The following is a 24,650-nucleotide window of genomic DNA, read 5'->3' as shown; positions in this document are numbered from 1 at the left end:
TGCTCGGAATTTTAAAGGGATAGTGTGTAAGATTTAGACCTTTTTTCATTACGGACAGCAGGAGGAGCTGCATTTACAATTGTCCAGCAGCTATGACAAACATGGCTGCCTCCGGAGAAGTGTCACCCCCCCATGTAATTTAATTTAATGATAACTAGATCTATGATTATATTTAAAATATACTGTTGGTCATTAACAACACACTTAATTTCAATTTTTCTTTTATTTTAAATCATTTAACCATTTTTAATGAAAAAAACGGTCTAAATCTTAACACTCTCCCTTTAAAGGCAACATCTGCCAGGCCTGTCATTGCATAAATTTGCTAAAAACTGAAGGATTCCTTTAGTCACACATAACCCTTGAAGTACCTTCACGTAATCCCAGGGGTACACATACCCTCATTCAAAAACGACTGAACTAAAGTATTTGTTATACTTACTGGAAATGAAACGGAATAATATTCATTCCGGATTCTCCTCCTGCTTACCATTGCTTTCCATGGTTGATTGCTCACCATCTCCACTGCACTTCATACACGTTACTGGATCTTGTTTTATGAATTAACAGGTAAAAAAAATTGCAAAAAACATAAGACCAAAATAAGGAAATTACATTTTGTGTATTATGTAATGATGTGTGTCATTGTGTGGCATTTTTGATGGTAAATGGAGTTCTCAACAGCTGCAGTTTGAATCAGGAGTGCCCTCGGGAGGTAGGAATGTTGAACTACAATTTAAGGAGCTGACGCGCAATGCAAAACAATACCTAATAAATCCAAGGAATGAGAAAATGTGAACAATAATTTCAAATGATTGACATTCTCATTCGGATAGCATTTTTTTCTCCTTGATATTTTAAAAATTTCGATTGCGGTTTAAGTGACAAAATGACACAGCCATAAAAATCAAAATCAAGTTTATTTTATTTTTTTTAAATGGGTCCCAAGTTGAAGCCTTTTCTCACATTTTTTTACTTTCACATTTTGTGATAAAACAATTCAGTCCTCTAAAATATCAAGCTACAAAAATTTGAGAAAATGTTAACAGAAATTTGTCAAAAATAAAGCATGTCGGGACAAGAAGTGATATAAAGGTTGTGCCGGCAATGAGTTCACACCCCAAGTGTGTCTGGAAACACATGTTAAATATTAGAAAGCTACAATTTCAAAACAAACATGAGCACGGCAACCAAATATAAGACTTTTAAGACTATTAAGTATATTATGAGTTGAATGTATTAAGTATATTATTTTCATTCATTAAAATAAACACTGAACGCCAGAAAAGGCCGTAACATCCAAACATTGTAACTTAAATGTGAATAAATTATCTGTTGAAGTGATAAGCAACAAAAAAGAATAAATTCCAATTTAACTACACATATATATTTTTAAATGGTTTGGAAATGATTGCCAACTTCATGCATAATCCAGATTATGCTGGTGATGATAAACAGAGCCACAAATTGTAAACACCACCTGTTGACTTATATCCCTATTTCACAAGGCACCGGGAACCAAATTTGTTTCACTGTCCATGGATTAAAATCCCCTCACCATCATATCACAGCTCAAATAGTTGTGCATTTCTGTGAGAACAGATATGCACCCACACAAAAAAAAAAGGGTAATGGTGCTGCATTGTGGAAATCCCTGAAATTTGTTGAATTGGAATAAAATGCACTAAAAATGGGCAGAACTGTGGGTTGGTAAAGACCTCTTCTGACCTTTTTGAGTGCATATACTATAGCAACATCTCCTTGTGTTTATCTGATCCTCGCTACAATGACAAAAGTGCTTGACGACTCGATTTACAGTTGCCATTATACTCTCAAATGTACTTAGGAAAATCATAATAAAGACACCTTCCACCGTTCTTGTTAGTGCTGCTGCCTGAAGAGGTTAGTTCATGCGGTCAGCAATGCTAACATTTTAGTGTGATGGCACATAAGAGATAACGCATTCAGAGCGGAAGGTTGAGGAATTTTAGCAATGCTAACATTTTAGCATGATGGCGCCTAAGCGATAACGCGTTCGCAGCCGATAGTTGAAAAACTGAAGTACTTGCCAATTAAAATTAGCAGTAGTCCATAGTGGGCACAGCAAAGGCCCCGAGTTAGCTCGAGTAGTATCAGCTAACGTTGCGTTATTTGTAATTAGCTTGAGAATTAGCTACCCAATTTTCCACACATGCTAATGCTAACAACTAGCAGTGCCATCCCAAATTGAAGTGTTGCAGCTGCCTTAAAGCCAATGACATAATTTTTGACACATTTAACAGATATCCAACCAGCTAATGAAAGATCTAGAAAAAATGGTAATAAAGTACGAAATGAATGGTTAGCAGCCTTTTAAACAGGTGATTTACAGATATTACACAACTACAATTGTTATAAATATGACAATGTTCTCCACGTGTTAAGATGAACTAAAGTGCCTGACAGTCTTTGGTTTGCCAACCAGTAGAAATCTATTTGTCAGAAGTACAAGATAGTGTGGTGATAAGTTTCGAATCTCTCAGTCTCACATTAGCATGATACACACCATCAACTTCCTAATTACGTTATCTTCGCCAAACCCTGAGGAGATAGGATCAACTTATGAAGATTGAAATGAAAAGGTAGGCTATTCAAAATTCAGATTTACATTTAAAAGTCAGTGATGAGACGTTTTAATAAAAATATCCATACATATTATGTTGGATAAAAAAAAATGTGGGGGCTGGATTTATGTTGCAGTGTGGATGAAAAATCTAGTGTGTGCTTATTTATGTTCATTTGCGTCTTAACTGTAAAATCTAAACTGTTGTGATTCTGTGTTTTATGTGTATAAAATGAAGCCCTGCATATTTGTGATCCAGCATTCATGAATTTTTTGGGAAAAATAAGTTTACAGGATGGTTGAAAACTAAATCTGAACTCCACATTTTAAAATGTGCACTATACAGAAATGCTATGCCTATGTAGCAGAGCTAATCTGAAAATCATTCCAAACAAAGGCCTGCTGTTTTTTGCTGTTTTGTCAAACTCCAATGCGCCATTATTAACACATGAAAAAAAAAAAAATCTGCCGTGTTTGTAATTTTAATTTTTAGCACCACATCATGCCCAACGACTATTCCAGCTCGGCTTTTTCACGTGCTCAAAACAAAGCATAAATGTTAAGCTACATTTAAAACCAGAAAAAATATCTAAATTACAGCTAATAAGGTATTGCTACTTGATTCTGAAGCAAATAAAAATGTTTAGTCTGGAATGCAGTGTGAAAAAAACAATTTTCGGTATTGTAAACATGCAGCGTGGCTATCTTTTTGCATAGATTCTAGTTTTCCGGGTGAAAAAGTGAGATGCAAAGCACGTTAATGCATTCAGAGTCACTTTGTAGTCTATAAAGCTTTACAGTGTACAACCAAGTGTCATGACTGTAGAACAAACTGTGTAGTTGCAATTCATGGTAATATGCTTATCAGTAGCTACCAGCGTTTTTTACACAAAATGCCAATTTTTACAGGCAGAGTAAAGGGGCTGACGATTAAAAAGCTTATGTCAAGTAGTGTCAAGGTTAAGATATATATATGTTATGTTCTCCAAAAACCTGAACTTGTATAAAGTCTCACTGGTAGATAGCGCTAATGCTATCTTATCTTTATTGCTCGTCTGAGGCACCGACTGACCATAGAGTGAAAACTTCACGTTAAAATCTAGCTTTCATGTAACAATTGACGTATGATGGAAGGACCTAGCAGGAGCTAAAACCGCCACCTGGTCGCTAAACCTATGTCATCTCTTGTTAATACTGCTTTTTGCTGCTTAAAGAAACTCTCCTTTATTAGAGAAAGTGCAATTTGTCTTTTCTAGTTTCAATTACAAAAAAAAAAAAAATACAGATTTTTTTTATCATTTTAGGCTCAACTCAGTTTGCTGTGCAAGCTTGCACTACCTTATAACAATATTAGAATACATTATCATTTATTTTGCCATAAAATGTAAATCAACTTTAGTATTTCCATTCTGCTTTCGACCATTGCTTTAAATTTGGCAAACTGTCTATACAATTTGGTTCATTGTGGCGCTGCGCATGCCAAAGTATCTTCATCCGCTAAGTTTCTCTACCATCAACTAGTGGTTCTCAACATCTCAACAAGTAGCCCCTTAAAGCCCTGGTAACGGATGTCGTCAGGGTTCGTTCAAGGTTGCAAACTTTCGCCTGTACCGTTTTCGTCGTTTGCAACCTTGAAAGATCCCTGAGGAAGCAGACTTGCGTGCATTTGCTAACCTCACCAACACTCAAAAAAGTGCGCCACTCAGTGCAAAACGGTAAATCAGCGCAAAGAATTTTTGCATGCTTTACTAAACTTGTGAAATACAATTAAGTACTATAATTGGGTATCAAACTTAAAGCATACAAAGCTCTGCAAATATAAAACACTTTCGCAAGCGTTCTCCATGTTCCAATTAATTTGCGAATAACATTCATTGCCTGCCTTGGCATTGAATTGCATTTTCTGATACCTACAGAAACCCAGTTAAAATCTCACATACCCCGAAGTGCCTTCACATAACTCCATTTAAGAAACACTGGCTGAGATAACCATCATTCATGCTCGATGACATCCATGTTGTGTGCACGTTTCTCACTTGCACTGCAAAACGTGGTCATGTTTAAAACCGTATTTATACTGCAGATGTTATGATTATCTATCAATGGATTTTTTTTTAAACTAAGCCCAAAAGAAAAATCTGTATTTTTCCGTATTTTTTGTTTGTATAGATAAAAAAATGCTCTAATAATAGTGAGTCGCTTATTCAGTCGGAGAGCCAATTTAAAATGAAACCAACGACTGCTACAAAGTCGGCGGGAGCAAAACAAAGCCGCCACTCTTAAAAAACATAATAAAGAAAAAAAGATCTGTCATTGCTCCCACCTTAACAGACCTTAACAGCAGATTGAGAACATTTGTGTCTATCGCACGTTTGCTCGACATCCTTTTCTATGATCGACAGCTGGACCAGGCGGGAAATACCAAACATCAGTAGTAGTTTTGCTATCAACAGATTGCAAAATAGAGGAGTGAAATTGTGCAATGGGGATAGCCGCGGGCAGTCCTCCTGAACTGGAGTACAATTTGTGGGTGGTTGGATATCAGAAGTACAGTCATTATGTTTACTGACGTCTTGAGTTCCCGGAGGTCACTGGTCCTTAACTAGTCGATGACTGCGTTGGTACAGACGCCAGCCCTTTCTACACAGCAGGACAAACCAATAGACCTGTGGCGCCAGGATACAAGAGTTGCCCAGGTTGGCAGCGAGCGACAGGTGGAAGGGCACAGCATAAAGCGGGATGCCGTAGTGGTGGCCGTAAGCCCAGTACATGTATGGGAAGAGGGCGATGCGGCATGTGAAGAAGGTGAGCAGCACCATGCAGCCGTTGTACTTGTGCAGTCGAACATCCTGGAGGCCCAGCTGGGGAGGACAAGAGAGTCTTACATTTATTTTGTTTGTCCGCTTCAAAGTAGGACACAGTATTCCCGGTTCACTTTTCACTAGTTTACCTATTCGTGCCTGTGGAACTCCTTCCTAACTATTGGCTGACAAGCTCATGAGGGTTTCAATTGACACTTTTTAGCTGTCTTCAAGAGCAGTGAAAGAAATGGACAGTAGATGTCAGCAAAGACCATGATGTCTTGGTTGGCATGAGGCTGAGACCCAGGGTCCTCCAACCTTTTCATCACCATGGACTGGTCAACGCTTGACTATTTTAGCGCCAGCAGGGGGATTTGATCATTGCTTGAATGGTGAATATAAAATGCATATAAAACCCATTAAACATGAACTCGCTATTAACGCCAAACTAATGGGAGCCCTCAGCTTGTTTCTCTCTTCACACATACGGGATGTCGGGGGTTTCTAACATACTTTTAAGGCTCCCGTTACTCGCGAGCTCATCTTGCATAGTCATGCTTGACTCACCTGGATGAGTAACAAATCGGTTGAGAATCCATTCCTTGTTAGTTTTTGGGTTCTTTTTGACTGGGAGGTAGCACTCCAAGTCCTTATCGTGAGAAATCGTAATTTTAAGTAGGGCTTCTGGTATTGTTCATTAAAAACTTTCTTTTTCTTCCAAGTTGTAGGCTCATCATCTGCCTGTTGACTGGGCCTTTTCCCCGTTCCTAAGATTACTCATTTTACTTCTTAGTGAATGAAATTTTGGTACTCAAGTTACCCAAACAGATCCAAGAGAATCCGGAAAGTTTAAAAAAAAAAAAAGGTTTTCAAAATAAGATATTTTTCAGAGTTGAAACATTATTATACACTCAATGGAAATGGTTCATTATTTCAGGTGTGGCCTGGTACCAGTTGATTCACAGACTGATACCGGGCTGTGGACCGTTGGTAGGGGACCTCTGTTCTAGACTCGACTCAACAATTGAGAAAATTGTGCACCGTATCACTACCTTCAACATTGTGATATAAGTTACATAACCTAGATTTTGGATATTGGGCCAATATCAAACCTGAAGACATAATAACAAAAATAATAAAATAATAGATGGGTCTACATGCAAGATCTTCAATGTTAGCACTCATACAAATGAGACCCAGCCCATTCATTTGAGACAACTGTTGTGTCCATTTTGGGAATTGCATCAAACACATGAGAAATAGTTTGAAATACAAGGCTGTCATCTACTGTGCGCACATGGACTTAGTAAGGTTGCTTGAATGAGTCAAAAGATATCGTTCAAAAACAAACGTCCAAACATGAACACGCTGTATCTTGGGAGGAAAAACATTGCTCCTACCAGACTCAGATTTTCTTTTGTTATTGGCATTTTGCACATCGAAGAGTCGAATTTGTTTTAAGGACTTTGTACGTTTTTTTGTCAGGTATCCACTAATTTTGTTATTATTTTATTCAAGTTCAGTACATTCATGTTTGACGTTGTGTTTATGTAACCCAAATGTTTTAAATAAATGGGTCATTTTTTCTCATATCTATTATTGCTGACTACTGTGTTTTGTCTAATAGTGTCACTTGATCAAGTCCATTCTTACATTTCTAAATAACCAATGTGTTAGATCATTATCATCTTGTAGTTAAGGCTGCAATGTTGGTATTGTATCGGAAGTGAAAAGGTGTTATCGGGGGATATCTAATTTTGGCTATACAATTGATGGTCGTTCTCCCCTAACCACACAACTAACTCAAATCTCTAACCCTAATTGAACATTTTAACTCAATATAGGTGATGGATTCAGAAACCGATCACTCAAATTGAGTTCTTGTACCATCCGCATTCTACAAAGTTTTGTCTCCAGGGCGTGCCCACTGCCTGAGCTGCCTCACCTGAATGAGTATCTTCCCCAGGGATACGAAGGGAGTGCTGAGCTCAGTTAGAAACAAGCAGCCGATGAAGAAATCGCCCTGGTCCTTACGGAAGAACTGCGGAAAGGAAAGAAAGGTATAAGTGCAGTGCACAAGCCAATCAGGGAAAACAAACATTCGCTTGGTGGAAAATTAACATAGCTGGCACCCAAGGGCAAGCTCTGGAGGGGTACCATAGAGTTGGACATAGACTACATATGTAAGAAAATTGTTCATTCTGCACTGAACTGTTCATAGGCGGAAAAAACAAAAAACAAAACCACTACCGGTACTTGGAAGCGAATACATCTCTTCAGTAAGATTCCAAAACTCTTTTCGATTCAACAGTTTGACACAATATCCGGATGAATACTTCTTGACTCCATTAAGATTGCTCAATTTCTAATGACGTAAGTACTTCCATGAGTTTTCAACCTTTCCAGCTCTATCAGGACGCCATCCAAGATTACATACCGGGAACCATTCGGTGAAGCCAATCTTGCTTTTATACAGACAGGTTGCTTATATTTAATCAGCGGTGGTAAATGTCGGCCGTAAGACTCAACAACACATGCTTTTTTTTTTTCCTGGTATGCTTAAGTGCTTCCTGTATTTGTTTAATAATTCACTTCGCTGGCCTTAAAATTAGAAATGAGTTAGAAATGAGAGAAAACAATTTTAACAATTTTCTGGATTTTCACAGTGGCACAAGTCCAAATTGACTAAAATTGACTTTTATTCTAATTATGATAATGTCAGGTTATGTTAGGCCAGCAGACAAGGCCTTGCTGGCTCTGACGGCCGACCACTGCAACACACACAACTGAAAATTTGTTAGAATAGCATCGAGACATGGAGGATGAAGGTTACTAAATTTTACGACGTTGTGATAAAGGGGGTGGTCTGTACGCCACCTCAAAGTCAGCTGTTTCCCCAAATCGGTAAAAGTTGATGTAATTGAACCCAAATGATCCTAAAACTGTAGTCAGTTCCAACCCGTTTGACCTAGAGCTACGGATTTTTGTAGGCATATGTAGGACCTCAAGACCTACAAAAACATCACAGCATGCCATATGCTGGGATGTACAGAACCAGAGTTATCAACGTTTGAATGTGCCATTTGGCCCGTTTTTGTACCTTTTTTGGTACCAAAACCCTTAACCCGATCAACTTCACATTTGTCGTGCTCTATTATCTGACATAGGGGCACAACTGGGCAAAATTTCGTGAAGATCGGCCCACATATGTAATGGGGGCGAGTCGCAGTCCGAATTTAAGGCATTGACTGGGCCGTGGTGATCAAAAGGTTGGGGAACACTGCTCTAGCCTAGCGCCTCTGGGAGCAGGCGGATTACATATAGCCTGGTGACATTTAGCTGAATTCTAATTGGCTAAAAACTCCCTTAAAACTACAACACTAGGAGCGTAACCAAATGGATATGACACGAAAAGAACAGAATATGGAGAATAATTTTGTAATTAATAAACATAAAATATATAAATGGTAAAAATGAATTTAAAATGACATTGACTTTCATGAGTTATTATAATTTATTATAGTTATGATAATGTCAGGTTATGTTAGGCCAGCAGAGAAGGCCTTGCTGGCCCTGACGGCCCACCACTGGGCTGCAATATTGATGCAGTATTGGAAGTGAAAAAGTTGTATTGGGATACCCTAACTGAAAATAGTTAAACATGAGATTGATCCTTTTACAGGTTTGAAATCAATGAATTAAACACCATAAACACTAAAGATACAACCAGCATTTCCAGTGTAGAGGGAAGTGATGTCTATAATGGAACATTTCAAACATTGATGAGTGTGCTTAGTGAGGCCATTTGACAACAGACAAGAATGGAGACAGAGACGCTGGACAAAAGCTCCTGTTTGGTAAGCTCGGTAGTTTGCAGATAATGAATAAAGAATGAGCTTATTCTGCCATCTGCCTGTGAAAAGCCTGCCGGGAACTTAACACCGCAACTACCTGGCCGGACAACCATAAAAAAATAAATAAATAAAAAAAATAACTAAAACACACACAACCTCCCTTAATCATGAGCTCATTTGCCTTGTGGTCTTGGAGAGGATAAGGATATTTGTCGATTGCCGCTCGCCATCTGCCACTTTAGGTTTCCAAGCATGCTTATTAACCTGTGTGTCAGGAAGATGCGTGACATGCTTAATCCTCTCGAGAAAAGGGATTGAAACCCGCACCTATTTTTACATTGGTCTCCTTTTAAGGGTATCTAGAATATGATTGGAAAATCTCTCGGTCGCACGTCTTTGTTAAAGTTAACTCAAAACAACACAAAGGGATACCATTTTGTCTTGGAAATTTTGTAAGACCTTTTCGTCATGAGACATTATTCATTATTTTGTAACGTTGTTTGACATTTAACTCTATATGACATTATCGTAACTAAAATTAATTAATTTTTATACACGTATATGTACACGGACCTGGGTGGGAGAAGGTAGACATCTTTGGAAACAATGTATGGGCACTTTTATTATTATTATTACTGTATTGTCTCCTTTGATAGAAATACCTTGTTAATTTTTGCACCGTACTATAATGATTTGAGTCAACCTTATACCCAAGTCGGTGTGACGCAATCTTTTTTGCTCATTCCGGGTGAACACAACAATCAAACTGGAGACCAAGCAGTCAATCTATGTACTATTAGTCGCTCTGATTGGCTGGATTTATGGCACATTCGTAATGTCAAGAGTACACAACTCGAGCGAGCGAAGAGCAAGATGTTGAGCGAGCGATGGAGGGCTATTGTGAGTGAGCAATGAGAGATTTTGAGCGAGCAAAGTTTTTCTGTGTTCACAATCCATCATTGCTCACTCAAACTCTTACCATTGCTTGCTCAATAATTTTTTTCTCTGCTCAAAATCTATTCATACTTGATCAAAATCTTTCATTGTGTGCTCATGATTGATCGTTAGCAATGTATGGTTCCTTCAGTGTGAAATGCATGGACTGCCACTGCTCAAATGAGTTCTTGTTTCATTGATCATTAGCAAATGTATATTTATGTAAAATAAAGAGACATTGATTGACAAAATGTATAGAAAAAATGATTCATAGTTAAGCCAAAATGTGTTATTTGGTCTTCTGTGTTTGTTTTTTACAAGCAAAAAAAAAATTCTTTGAGACGTGCCGTAGAATTTGTGTCTCATCTCATACCTAGCTCATTTCACACTGCCTGTACAAGACGTTTGTTTTTTCCGCGTCCTTGGATTGGGGAGATGGCCTGGCAGTTTTCTGCCTTGGGAAGTAGTATCACACTTTGTGTGTTTGAGTATTGAGGATGCAAAGACCTGTTGTTTCAAAACACAACTGTTGCTTTCTGTTGTTTACTGCAAGAAAGTTCTGTGTAAAATGTGGTTGTTCAGTGTGGCAACTGCCTCAAAAACCGCCAAGCAAAAGATGGGTCGAGAAAGAACATGATCAATTTCCATGCAGATACAGGACTTTTTTTTTAACCTTACACTTTACACCTTACACTTTTGCAATAGCAAGTTTTACCAGGTTCAATGAGCAACACAGGCAGACAGACGATGAGTTGAAAGAGGACTGCAGCGGCAACTAAATAATGTAGTGTAATGTGATCTGCAATTGTTTCCCAGTCAAACCAACAGCCGTGTTTGCTTTGCCTCGATGCTTCCCTCCACAAAATTAGTCAATGCTCAATTTGATTGTAACAATCCAGTGCTTTTTCCTAAGCTTTGATTCTTTTGAGGAACCCACATTCAGAGCCATGTATAGCATCACGTTTGTTTCTCCATTAACTGACTTCCTGTGCATTCTTCATGCTATCTCCAGGCGCCTACAATTGGAGGGTGGAGTTTTTGTTCTCTGAAAGAATGTCATCAATAACCTTTCTGTTTAATTCCCTGTTTTCCAACAAATTTGGCATACACAGTCTATTTCGCAACAGCCCCTCACATAAAAAATCTTTTAAGAATTCGGATCCTTCCTCACCAGCGCGATGGGCAGTAGGATGGTGAGCAGGGCAATGTGATGCAGCACCAACAGGAACTCCCGACGGATGAAGGTGTTTACCGTCCCCAGGGAGTGCTGTTTGTAGTCCTCATGTCCTTTGACGCGGAAGCGGTGGTAGTGGCTGAGGTACATGGCCAGGAGGTCATACGTCATGTAGGGCACACCAAACCAGATGACAAAGTGGTTGGCCAGCCAGTGCCTGGAGGGAAGGAGGTGGGGGAAACAAGCAAACCAAATAACAAGTTTGAGATAGAATTTTTAATTTAAAAGTCACAGATTGCTATTAATGGTCATTTTTAGGAGATTCCAAAGAGGGGCACAATGTGTTTGGCTGCTTCAGAGGTAGGGGACTCCGGTTCCTCTGAAGCAATGTCCTGCACGTTTTTGATGTCTGCCTCTTGTAAAACAGCCAATTCAAATGATCAGCGCATGAGGTGCGAGGGAAAGGGACACAAGACGAAATACACACTGTGCAAGCATGGGAGCCTTTTTTTTTTTCTCCCTTAAGTAATATGTACTGTCCAAAAAAATTCATTTGTAGTATCCAAAACCAAAGATAAATTGTGACAGTTGGTCTTCATAAACATTTACTCTTTTCTACAAGCAGAGAGGGGAGTAATGAGCAGTTAGGAATGGAGAATGAGCACAAGGGAGGGACACATGACAAAAGACACTGTGCAAGCAGGGGTGCCTTTTTTGTTCCCTATTCTTTCAATGCCATGGAAGGGAATTCTTGACTTTTAAAAAACATTAAAATTCTCGTCAAATACATTTTTTATGGAGGGTAGCCAACACCCTTGACTATTGCTTACCTAATCCAAGCCAATTGAGCACTGTAGTGATAATGAGTATTGGACGGCAGTGTTGCCATACATACTACACATACATTACATACTTATAATTCTAATTAAGGAATGGAAATGAACATTTCATATGATACCACCCATGTTTACACAAACATAGAACACAATATTCTGTAAACCTTGAAAAATTAGTTAAAATGTTAAATATACTGGCCCTCTGGAGCAGGCATGTCAAACATCCGGCCCGGCATAAATTTCTGAGTATGTCAAAAAAAAAAAGCAAGTTCATTTCTATCAAAAGTTATGATTTTTAAAAGCAATACAAAACAAATGCTCCCTTAGGCCGCTGGAGAACAGTAATTGTGTTTAAAAAAAAAAAAAAACTCACGTCCAGTTTATTAAAATAATATTTATTGAACTTAAGTGAGGATGTACTTATATGTTAACAAAGCAGCCATTTTAGGAGTTCTATTCAACTACAAGCATCTTGTGCTTCTTAGCTGCTACGTTGACATTTGAATGGGGGTTTGAATGTGCTCTCTCATAACCTTGCCGTAGCCTTAAAGGCTAACTTATGTAAGCGTGGCATAATAAACAGCTCAGATGACCTAATGAGCGCTGATTATGGCGAAATGTTAATTATATGGACGGATTGGATGAAAGCTGCAGCAACCCAGCCGGGCTGCTGCCCTTTGACCTCTGCCAGGGCTCTTTAGCGCTTGTCATAGGGTAGCGATTAAAATCGCCGTCAGTCATAACAACACGGCTTTGGAAAATACTGCCACCATATGACTCGTTTCTAACCTTCAAAAGAGTCTAAACTGAATCACTTCCTGAATGTTCTGAGCTCCTGTTTTCATGCCAAAGTAGTCAAGGCCTGAACAGGTTTTGCTGTTCTCAATTTAGCCTGAAAACATTGTTACCAATTCCTTCAAGCAGAAGGGTTTGGGTTTTTTTTTTCTTTCCAAACAATAATCCTTTTGGTCTATTTCTGTTTCCAGTCCCTATTTTCTTTTTCTCTAGGTCGCAGTGATGTGGAGTAAAGTGTTACGCTGAAGGCCGCGGGCAGCAACAGATTGTGATAGGGTATTAAGAGTATTCATGGGTCTGACTTCTGAGCATGTGTCTGATAAACCCCCACGGTCTTATGCACGTCACAGGACAGAAGAACTGAGCAGCGCTGTGAAGGAATTAAGTCCGCAAAGGAGGGAGGGAGAAGAGGGAAGGGCCCTGTGGAGATTAGCAGGGGTGGGCATTTTACATTTATTTGCTAGTCCTGTAATTGTCGGTACGTTGCTCCGTCAGACAATCGTTGGTCTGTTGCACACACTCATCATCATGTTAAACAAAAAGCAAAGGCTAAACTTTACAAGCATTATTGTACTTCAAGTAGTAGTGAACCATCCATCCAACCATCCATTGTAAATTCCCAGGAAAAAACATTTTCTGGGACCATTACATGGAACAAAATTTACTAGATAATACCTTTTTGGGGGGGATTAAAAAACTTGCATTTTCTGGCTAAGAGCCAATCAGAGTGGGATCACTTTGCGATGTGTCCACTGGTGACTTGAATGGAAAGGCATCCCGGAATGCTTTGCTCAACAATGTTACGTGATTTATTCATTCGTCATATTTAAAAAGCAAACTAACAACTACTACTTAATACCTAATTCCGAACATTGCTGTTTACTTTAGGTCTGTACAATGTGCTGAGCAAGATTGTGTGCAGTAATGTAATTCAGTTCAGGAAACCGTGACTCTGAAACACAACACAAATTAATCCCTGCCTTGCTAGTAACCCTTAATGAAGAGATAGTGTTATTCAGAGCAAGCCATTCAAGACATTTTCTCTTTTTAATAGTAGTAGCAGCATCCTTTGCTCAAGTACTGGGGTGTCAAATTCATTTTAGCTCAGGGGCCACATGGAGCAAAATCTAGTTACATGTGGGCCGACCTGGTAAAATAATGGTATATAACTTAAAAAAAAAAAAAGTCACTAATATGAACATTTTTATTATATGCGCCCGCCTGGTCCCAATGCCCAGCGAATGGGGGCAGTCAACTGTAGGTATATTGTTTTAAGAGGAATTAAGTAAAATAACTTATTTTGCAAAAAATAAATACATTAATACAATGAAACACAAATCTCCTGTGGAAGGAAAATGCTCCAATCAAAGTATGTGGATGTGCAACTTTTTTTCAAGGGGTACAGTAGGGTTCAAAGAAGATTTAGAAATAAAATGGTGCTGTAGTGTTTCATTTTGCACACTGGATGGCAATGACATTATGACATACATGACGGAAGAAGTTGAAAATTGAAAATTCACAAAGTGATGCCACATCAAAAATGAAACCGATGTGTGCTTATTGATGAGCTGTAAATAAAGTCAATAATAATAATAATAATTTAAAAAAAACTGTCTAGAATATCACGCGGACCAAAGCCGAACATCTGGTAATGGCACAGATGGTGAATCTCTTCAGGGACCTGCGGCAAGCAGTAACACAACAAAGCTAGATGCTAAGGTGAGTGCTACAGCAGTGTTCCACTTTCTGTCAGTGAAGCAAGAGGCAACTGGTTACTTCCATCTGTAAGTTGCAGAGCTCATCTGGGCATTTCTTGTAAAAGTAAACATTTTTGTTTCATGATCATTAACAACAGAGTAATGGTTTCTGTCATTTTCATTTTTTTTAATGCGTCACAAAATCATCTTGTGGGCTGGATTATGGCTCAGAGAGGGCCGGATCCAGTCTTTACGTTTGAGAACCCTGCTCTAGTCCTCAGCCATTAATCCTGGGTGCACATATGTATGGGTAATGGAAAATATAAGTATTCAGCATCGCATGTTGTTCAGTGATCAACATTGTTTGAACAAAGAACCTTTCACTATGTGTGCATGAGGATTCTCTTTGGAGCTAAAATGAGACGATCTGGACAGGTAAGTGCATATGTTTTCCTTCCTCTCCCATCTTGTCGTAGTTTCTCCTTCTCTGCTTAACAATCTTACTTTAATGTTTCTACGCACTCTCACAGACAACTGAACTGTACTATTAGGCTTATGATTATTTGACGCTTCCAAAAAAGAAACCCAAAAAGACATTTTGTTTTCGAGACAACTTTATTGATGTTGCCTAAATCGCGAAAATTCCACAACATATGCTTGTTGCCTATTTAAATTGTAATTCACACTTCTATTATCGTTAGCATACGACAGTTTAAACATTTCTTCAAAAATTTGGAAGATTTAATTGGATGAGGTGACAAACCATTACCAAAAGTGACAGGTGGCACTGGTGATGACTATTATAATGAAAATTGGGGTAAAAAATAACCCACTTATTTACTGCAAGTAAATAAAGACATTCTGAATGTTTTAGAAGCCCAAATTATTACCTTAACCAGAATATTGACTGCATGTAAATATAGTCAATGTTACAAGCAACAACTGAAAAACTAACCTGTCCATGATGACATTGCCCCTGCACGACAACACAACGATGACTCCTGCCGTGGTGGCCATAACGGCATGGATGGATGACACCAATCTGAAAAAAAAACAACAACAAAAAAAAAACACAAACAAAATAATGAAGTGATAAAGACCACCAAGTCTTTAGTGTTTAGCAGCCGTAGACTATACAGTCATTTGGGTCTGATGGGTCTGTCCATTCATCTATTTTCTTGGCTGCTTACTCTCACCAGGGTCACCTGCTGTCAATCGCGGGGTCTTATCTCAGGTCTAATCTCAAAGTCCCCTGATGATATCAATTTGTTCCCCACGATGATGGGATTTTTTTTTTGGAGCTGTTTTACTTTATTTACTTCTCTCCCTTTGCTTAAATTATCTAGGAGAGGTCTATTATTGTTAAAAGGTTTCATTCTAACGTGTTTTTTAGTACTCTTGGACAAGGACATGTGTGTATTGTTATTCTGCTCCTCTTAGTAGGACCAGATCAGCTTTATGTTGAGGTTTCACAGAGTTGGTGGGGAACACTGTCAAGTTCGGGGTTACTATGTGGGGAGGGATATTCTCATCTTTGATTGAAATATGATTTACTCACACAGTGACTCCTTGCTCTATTGTCATCAATACTGAAATAATTTGTTGTGTTTATTATTGCTGGAGTTCAGACTGCAGTGTGTGGCAACCACTTAATACATGTAAATATTAAAGTATAATGAATGGTGACAGTCAAAGATAACAATTTGGAATGTGAGAAGTTTAGGAAAAGAGACTAAAGCTGAAATCAACAATTATATTTTTCTAAGAATCTCATTTAAAGTAGAACCATATCATAAAAGTGAGGAGAGGTTTGCCTGGTCAATTACTTTGCTTCAGTCTCTTCCTGCTCCAGAAGCATAATTAGAGTTATTCACAAATCTTGTCCTTTTCATGTTTCAGAAGTATTAGCTTGAAGATACCTGATTTGCACAGTTCATTGTTAAAGCTATCCAATCCTAATGACGATTGCCCTGAATGCTATGAAAATATCCTATTACTGGCTTCATTGCCAAATAAACTACAGTATTTTTCGGACTATAAGCCGCGACTTTTTCCTCATTATTTGAGCCATGCGGCCTATAGTCCAGTGCGGCTTATCTGCAGTTTTTTTCCACCGGTCAAGCAAATGTGTGTATCTGTTCAAGGAGTCAGTTTATGAAAGAACTAAGAAATAGAACTCAAAAGATGTGAATCAATGGCTGTGCTCAAAAAGTTTTAAAATATACTATTAAAAATATAAAAAAATACAACTAAATTGAACAATATCTTGTATAAAAGTTTGTAATGTGTAAATTTGATATATGGTATACAGTATATATGATTGTATTTATAATTTGATTGTATATATTATTTATGTGCTGTGTGTGCTATGTTCATTAAATTAATCTATCAATTAAACAATGGGAGACAGAATGCTATCAAAGTGTTGACTTCAAGTTTGAACTGCTATTTAACTACAGAATTCTGTTGGTGATATGTAGGTAATAGCGATCGATTTTCTATAAATGTAATGTTGGGACTAAACATACAGTCATGTTCAGTCTGTTAAAGAGAGTATGTTGCAGCTGGTAGACTATTAAAAATATATTTAAAAAAATAAAATAAAACTTTCATATACCACCGTTTTGCATAAATATCTGATGTTATTACATGCGGCTTATAGTCCAGTGTGGCTTATCCGTGGCAAAAGATGTTTTTTTGCTCAATTTTTGCTGCTGCGGCTTATATACCGGTGCGGCTTATAGTCCGGAAAATACAGTTATCATCAGCGAAGACTTAAATGTAAGTGTTGACAGAAAAAAATTGCAGTGTTGGTACAAGACTAGAAATAAATTACAGTACAGTGGGCCCACGGGTTACGAACTTAATCCGTTCAGCGGCTACGCTCGTAACTCGAACTGCTCGTATAACGAGCAATCCAAACCCATGTTAATTCGTGAATGCGTGCAACGCGTGCAAAAACCTTAGGTAAAAACATCACGACTTTACACACATATTAAAATTGAGTGACATAATCTACTGTACAGTTAAATTAAATTACATATATAAAGGAAAATTGACATTTACCTATGGAACGACGTGACTAGAGCTGGGTGGAGGCGGAGGGGAGCAGAGACCAACGCGCAAAGTCAACACGGCTACGCAGATATGCTATTGCTCTTACAATGTCACAGTCACTCTTTCAGTCACGGTGCTAGTCACGGAGATGCTAAAACATCATCCTCTTACTTCTTCCTTTACCGCTACTAGTAATTTTAGAAGCTATGTCTAACAGATAAAGTTTGCAAAGTCTTCACAACATTCCTCCCTTCCGTTTTTCACTCATTTTCTCTCCTTCCTTCCATCCCGACCAGCTGTGCCATCAAGCTAGATAAAGGCGTTCGGCCAATAGCATATCGGCATTTCTGTGATTGACGTGACGCCGGCCAATAGCATCTACGTGAGTGAGACCGGGTGACCTTAATCGACCAATACATATTGGCATCTCCGTGACTGACTGATACTTATTGGCACTTTTTTTTAAACGGTTGGAATGTATTGACAATTTATTTTAAAAAAAAAACACATTTAAACCAATGACAATTCTTTGTCCTGCAATCGGCACATTTAATTTCATGTCAGCTGTTTTTCCCTTTAGCTGTACAAACACTAGACTTAAATGGTAATATATTTAGACACCGTGACTGAGACAGTGACTGTGACGTTGTAAGAGCAATAGCGTTCACGTGACTGCCACAAGAATCAACTGCTGATTTTGTTGACGCATCTGCTGATTTTGTCGACGCATTTCAGCGAAAACGTCTTTGCGTACACAATGCATGTCGGATTTGTTCGTAAGGCGATAGGTTTGTTCGTAAGTGGGGGACAAAAACCTCTGTGATCCACGCTCGCAAGGCGAATTGTTCGTAAAACAAGGTGTTCGTAAACCAGGGGCCGACTGTATATTATAAAAAATACTGTGCCCCAATGGAGGACATCATTTTCTGGAAAAACTGCCCTTGTCAAAAACTGGGCATGCATAAACAAATTCTTTTGCTATGACTTGACATGTTCAATGCTCTGTCGTAAGAAATGATGCACAAATATTTAGTTTTTATATAAGTACATACTGTATGACGTTGTTAGTATTGCTATTAGCATAATTATGCTTTTATTGTCCATGAGGGGGCTGTGCGTTTGTTTTTTTTTTGTTTTTTTTTAATCTAGTTATGTATAGATAGTTCTGATGCAACTGAATATTTTGAAGAGTTGAAAGTTAAAGAACAATACAAAAGTGTCTTTGTTATGACGCCTCAAAAGCAGAGCCATTTTTTGTCCAAACATGGTGACGTGTGTCATGTTGAGTGATGAAATTGTCCTTGTCAAAAACTGGGCATGGTTTAACAAATTCTGTTTTCATGCAATGACTTATTGAAATATCAAATGCTCTATGTGATATGAAATGATCCACATATAAACAGTATATATGTATGTAGTATACATAACCCTACAACATCGTTAGTTTTGCTATGAGCAAAATTCTAGTATTATTGTCCATAAAAGGGATATCCGTTATTTTTTTTTCTAATGCCACTGAGCATTTTGAGTGGTTGAAAGTAAAAATATACTCAAAATGGTTTTGTTGGCAACGCAAAAGCAGTGATATATCTTGGAAGAAAAATAAAATGTGTACTATGTTTTGGTTAAAAGGACCTGAGTTCTAATCCACCACGCTCCGGCCTTCCTGTGTGGGGTACTCCAGCTTCCACCCACACTCAAAAAACATGCATGGCGTATTGATATATAGTGGACTCCCGGGTTACAGTGTCCCTGGCTGGTTGTTTCGTCCCCTCCCCGCTTTGTGACAAAAACAACTGTCATGACCCGGCTGTATTTGTGTTGTCTCCATCTACAGGCGTTTTTAGGTAATTGTACTTATTTTCTGTTGCCGTCAAACTGCCTCCCTGCAACGCATCACGATAATGCTGGTCTGCTATTCATCGCTGTCTCCTCACGAAGTCGGCCTCACGCGTTTCAAAACGGCAGAATGGTCAAGCTTTGTTCTATCGCTGGTGGTTACAAAACCGTATTTATAGTACATTTTTCTGCTTAATACAAACTTGAATGGGTTAGCCATGGGTCCCAAGATTGCTTGTGATGTGAGAGAGAAGTAAGAAGATGATTTATATGGAAACGAAGCTGGAGATAATCAGGAAATACGAAGCAAGCCTACACTAGGAAATATGGGCATAACAAGCGCCACTCATTAATGATGTTTTCTGATTGTATTCATGTACCGTATTTTCCAGACTATAAGGCACACTGGTATATAAGCCACAGCAGCTAAATATGAAAAAAAAAAAAAAAAAAAAAAAAATTGTCATGTATAAGACGCACTGGACTATAAGCCGCAGGTAATAACATCAGCTCTTTACACAAAAAGATGGTATATTTTTGTAATTGTCTGCCAACAGCAACATCCTCTTTTTAACAGAATGAACATGCCTGCATGTTTAGTCCCAACATATTTATGGAAAATGGATGGATGCATGGATATCTGTTCAATCAATCAATCATTGATGATTGATTGATTGATTGATTGATATCTGTTAAAAAGCAGTTCAAAATATAAATCAATACTTCAATAGCATCTTTTTTTGTCTCCCTTTTTGTTTGATTGTTTTAGTGAACATAATAACACATTCTACATAATTCATATACAATCATAAATACGTAAATAAAATCACATATACTGTGTACTGTATATTAAGAGTTACACATCACAAATTTATCCAAAATTTTATATTATTCTCTTATTAAAATTAGACATTTAGATGTATTTTTTTAAATAATATATTGTTTTAACTTTTTTTTTTAGCATGGCCGCACTAAGGCGTAGGGTTCAAAACATGAGGAAAAAGTCGCAGCTCATAGTCCAAAAATACGGTACAGTCGGCCCCCGATTTACGCACACCCTCTTTTACGAACATTTCGACTTACGAGCATGGACCGCAGAGTTTTTTGTCCCCCACTTACGCACAAACCTTCCGTCTTGCGAACAATACGACATGCCGGCCATTACGTTAGTACATTTATTTTCGCTTTGCTATGTCAACTACCTCAGAAGTTAATGTTCATCACGGCAACGTTGAACGCTATTGCTCTTACAATGTCACAGTCACTGTCTCAGTCACGGTGTCAGTCACGGAATCAGTCACGGAGATGCCAATATGCTATTGGTCGATTAAGGTCACAGTGGGTCTCACTCACGGAGATGCTATTGGCCGGTGTCACGTCAATCACAGAAATGCCGATATGCTATTGGCCGAACGCCTTTATCTAGCTTGATGGCACAGCTGGTCGGGATGGAAGGAAGGAGAGAAAATGGGTGAAAAACGGAAGGAAGGAATATTGAGAAGACTTTGCAAACTTTATCTGTTAGACATGGCTTCTAAAATTGCAAATGGCGGTAAAGGAAGAAGTAAGAGGATGATGACAATAGAAACCAAGCAGGAGATAATAAAAAAATACGAAGGAGGCAGAAGCATTGTTAACCTTGCTCGTGAGTATGGACGGAACCGCTCGGCAATCTTCTAAGGGCAAGACTTTCCTTGCCGGGGGACGGACCTCGCTCGACAACAAAATGGAGAGGATTCTTCAATTATGGATTAAGGAGAAGGAAATCACCGGTGATATGTTTTAGTTTGAGAAAAGTTCTTGTTTAAGAAAATAAATAAATAAATTCTGCGGGTTGGTCTCTGCTCACCTCCGTCTCCACTCAGCTCAAGTCACGGCGCCCCAGAGGAAAATGTCATTTATCCTTTGTATATCCATGTTAATTAAATTTACTGTACAGTAGATTATGGTACTAATTTTAAATATGTGTGTAAATTCGTGATGGTTTTAACTATGATTTCATCACGCGTTGCCAGTCAATGTGTACGTACAATTGACCTCGCTTTGCTACATTAACGAATTCATCTGCTCATGCATGACACGTTAACGTTGATATGCTATCTTACAATGTCACAGTCACTGTTTCAGTCACGGTGTCAGTCACGGAGATGCCGATATGCTATTGGTCGAACGCCTTCATCTAGCTTGATGGCACGGCTGGTCGGGACGGAAGGAAGGAGAGAAAATCAGCCAAAAACGGAAGGAAGGAATGTTGTTAAGACTTTGCAAACTTTATCTGTTAGACATGGCTTCTAAAATTGCTAGTGGCGGTAAAGGAAGAAGTAAGAGGATGATGACAATAGAAACCAAGCAGGAGATAATAAAAAAAAAAATACGAAGGAGGCGCACGCATGGTTAACCTTGCTCGTGAGTATGGCCGTAATTGCTCGGCAATCTTCTAAGGGCAAGACTTTCCTTGCCGGGGGACGGACCTCGATCGACAACAAAATTGAGAGGCTTCTTCTTTTATAGATTAAAGAGAAGGAAATCGCCGGTGATATGTTCTAGTTTGAGAAAAGTTCCCGTTTAAGAAAATAAATCAATAAATTCTGCGGGTTGGTCTCTGCTCCCCTCCGCCTCCACCCAGCTCAAGTCACGTCGCCCCAAAGGTAAATGTCATTTTTCCTTTGTATATGTTGTTTAATTTAACTGTACAGTAGATTATGTTAGTCATTTTTAATATGTGTATAAAGTCGTGATGTTTTTACCTAAGGTTTTTGCACGCGTTGCACGCATTCACTAATTAACATAGGTTTGGATTGCCCGTCATACGAGCAGTTCAAGTTACGAGCGTAGCCACTGAACGGATTAAGTTCGTCACACGGGGGCCCACTGTATATTATATATATGTAACACTTACTATACTATTTTGATATCAATTTTTAATATGTATGTACAATTTTGAATTTTTTACCTGGAGTTCTAAACGCATTAGCTATTTAACATAGGTTTGGATTGCCCGCCATATGGCAAATTCACCTTACGAGCCCAACTGTGGAACGGATTAATTTCGTAACCCGGGGGCCCTGGCTACTTATTATAATATACATGTATACAATTAAATGACATAATAAATAAAAAATATACAAAGGATTTATTTACCTTCAAAGTGACGTGACAAGCTAGTTAAAGCCATATTCACTAATGAGGGTAGCCTAGCCTAGGCTACCTTAGGCTTCTTCGTATTTCTTTTTTAACTCCAGCTTGATTTCCATACTAATCACCTTCTTACTTCTCTAACATTAACTAGTAATCGTGGGACCCATGGTTAACCAATTCAAGTTTGAACACAATGCACAATAAATATTGAAAGCACTCCCACACGAAATAAATGGGACTTGGACTTTCACTTATATAATGCTTTTCTACCTTGGCTACTCAAAACGCTTTACACTAACTAGTCATTTAACTACTAATGATGCAGCATCAGAAGCAACTGGGAGTTCAGTGTCTTGCTCAAGGACACTTCAACATGGTCTCAATGGTCGGGGAACAAACCCACAGCCTCTCAGCTGGGAGACGACCACTCTACCACCGAGTCATGCCGCCTCCAAAATCTTCAGGCACCCATCTTTGTGACCCCATGCGCTGACCAATAACAGATCAGCATCTTAAGAGACCCGTGACGCAGACGAATAGTAGACCAGTATCTTAGGGAGTTGTGACGCCAACCAACAGCGGACCAGCATTGTAGTGATTAAGGCAGTGACATGTAGTGACATATGAGCCCCTAGTAGACACGCGTGCGTACTGACCGCCATTTTTTAGATTTTTTTTTTTTTTTTTTACCGGTCCACATCGTAAGGTGAAAAAAACGTAAGGCAGGGACGTCATACACCAAGGGTCCACTACATATACATATACATATACATATACACACACACACGCACGCACGCACACACACACACACACGCACACACACAAAAAGTTAGTTTTGTTAATAGCATAATTCTGCTATTATTGTCCATAAATGCTATGATTTTTTTTTTTTAATATAGATATTGAAGACTGCATCATAACATATATAGTGAAGACTCTATCATACCATATTTAGCCATGCTTGTGTGCTGCTTTATAACTCTGTATGACCTTGGCTTAGTAACAGAGTGCACTCTGTTCAAACCAGCTGCATCCAGTTTTGCTCTAATTCATGTCCAGGTGGAAAAATACCCAAGCAGTTGCTAAGGTTCGGTTTTGTTTTGATAAGTTTTGTTTCGATAAGTTTCGGTACCTCCCCCCTAAGCGTATAAAAAACTTGCCTTGAATGTACTCCTTTGCACTTAATGCTTGAGCACAGCCTTTGTCTGCATCACATTTGTGCCCAGAATATTCTACATTAAAAACTTTGAAGTTATTGACCGAAGCTGGAATTGGACGAACACGCGGAAGGACCTTCCAGCAATATGTATAGCTAGGTCTGATGCCACTGAATATTTTGAGCAGCTGAAAAAAAAAAAAATCATAAGTTCCTTTGTTATGACACCTCAAAAGCAGAGCCATTTCTTGTCAAAACATGGAAATGTGTCGTCTTAAGTGAAAAACTGGGCATGCATTAATAAATTCAGTTGCCATAACTTATTGACATATCCAATGCTCTAACTTTGTCATATGAAATGATCCACAAACATTTTTTTATACAAATGCGTACAACATCATTAGTTTTATGCTGTGTTCAGATGGAGCGTGAAGAGCGTACGGTTTTGTATTGTAGTCAATAGAGTTTGCGCGACGGGCTCCATGACGCGTCGAGCGACGCGATGGAGCGACGCACGGCGCGTAATTATGCGTGACGCGAGAAGTTAAAAAAATTGAACTTTTTTCACGTGTCGCGTCAGCCAATCAGCATCGGGAATGTTCAACGTCTGAAGCAGGGGGCAGGAACGAATCATGGCGGCTGCTTTGCGGTCACCGGGAGCGATCCAACACGGCCAGCTGAGCTTTCAATACAAAACGGAGCCAAGCAAAAGCACTCACCTGGCTTGTAGAAAGGCGGAAGGGAGAACTTGGGACAACTGGTATG

The 24,650-nt window shown here is 38.7% G+C and overlaps 1 protein-coding gene across 1 annotated transcript in view; it reads right to left on the bottom strand.

Moving 5' to 3' along the window:
* Nucleotides 1-901: 901 nt before the first annotated feature.
* tlcd3a (TLC domain containing 3A) overlaps nt 902-24,650 on the bottom strand; it is a 32,589-nt gene continuing 8,840 nt past the window's right edge. The window contains exons 2-5 of the mRNA XM_088440831.1: nt 15,651-15,737; nt 11,365-11,584; nt 7,349-7,444; nt 902-5,463 (exon numbers count right to left, since the gene is read on the bottom strand). Coding sequence (XP_088296957.1) covers nt 5,191-5,463; nt 7,349-7,444; nt 11,365-11,584; nt 15,651-15,737 — 676 coding nt within the window. The 3' untranslated portion in view covers nt 902-5,190. The remainder of the gene's footprint in view (nt 5,464-7,348; nt 7,445-11,364; nt 11,585-15,650; nt 15,738-24,650) is intronic.

This window comes from Hippichthys cyanospilos, chromosome 18 (assembly GCF_059441005.1).
Source record: "Hippichthys cyanospilos isolate Australia breed blue-spotted pipefish chromosome 18, RoL_Hcya_1.0, whole genome shotgun sequence".
NCBI classification, from domain to species: domain Eukaryota; kingdom Metazoa; phylum Chordata; class Actinopteri; order Syngnathiformes; family Syngnathidae; genus Hippichthys; species Hippichthys cyanospilos.
The sequence above is the reverse complement of the archived record's forward strand: the minus strand, read 5'-3'. Positions and strand labels throughout refer to the sequence as shown.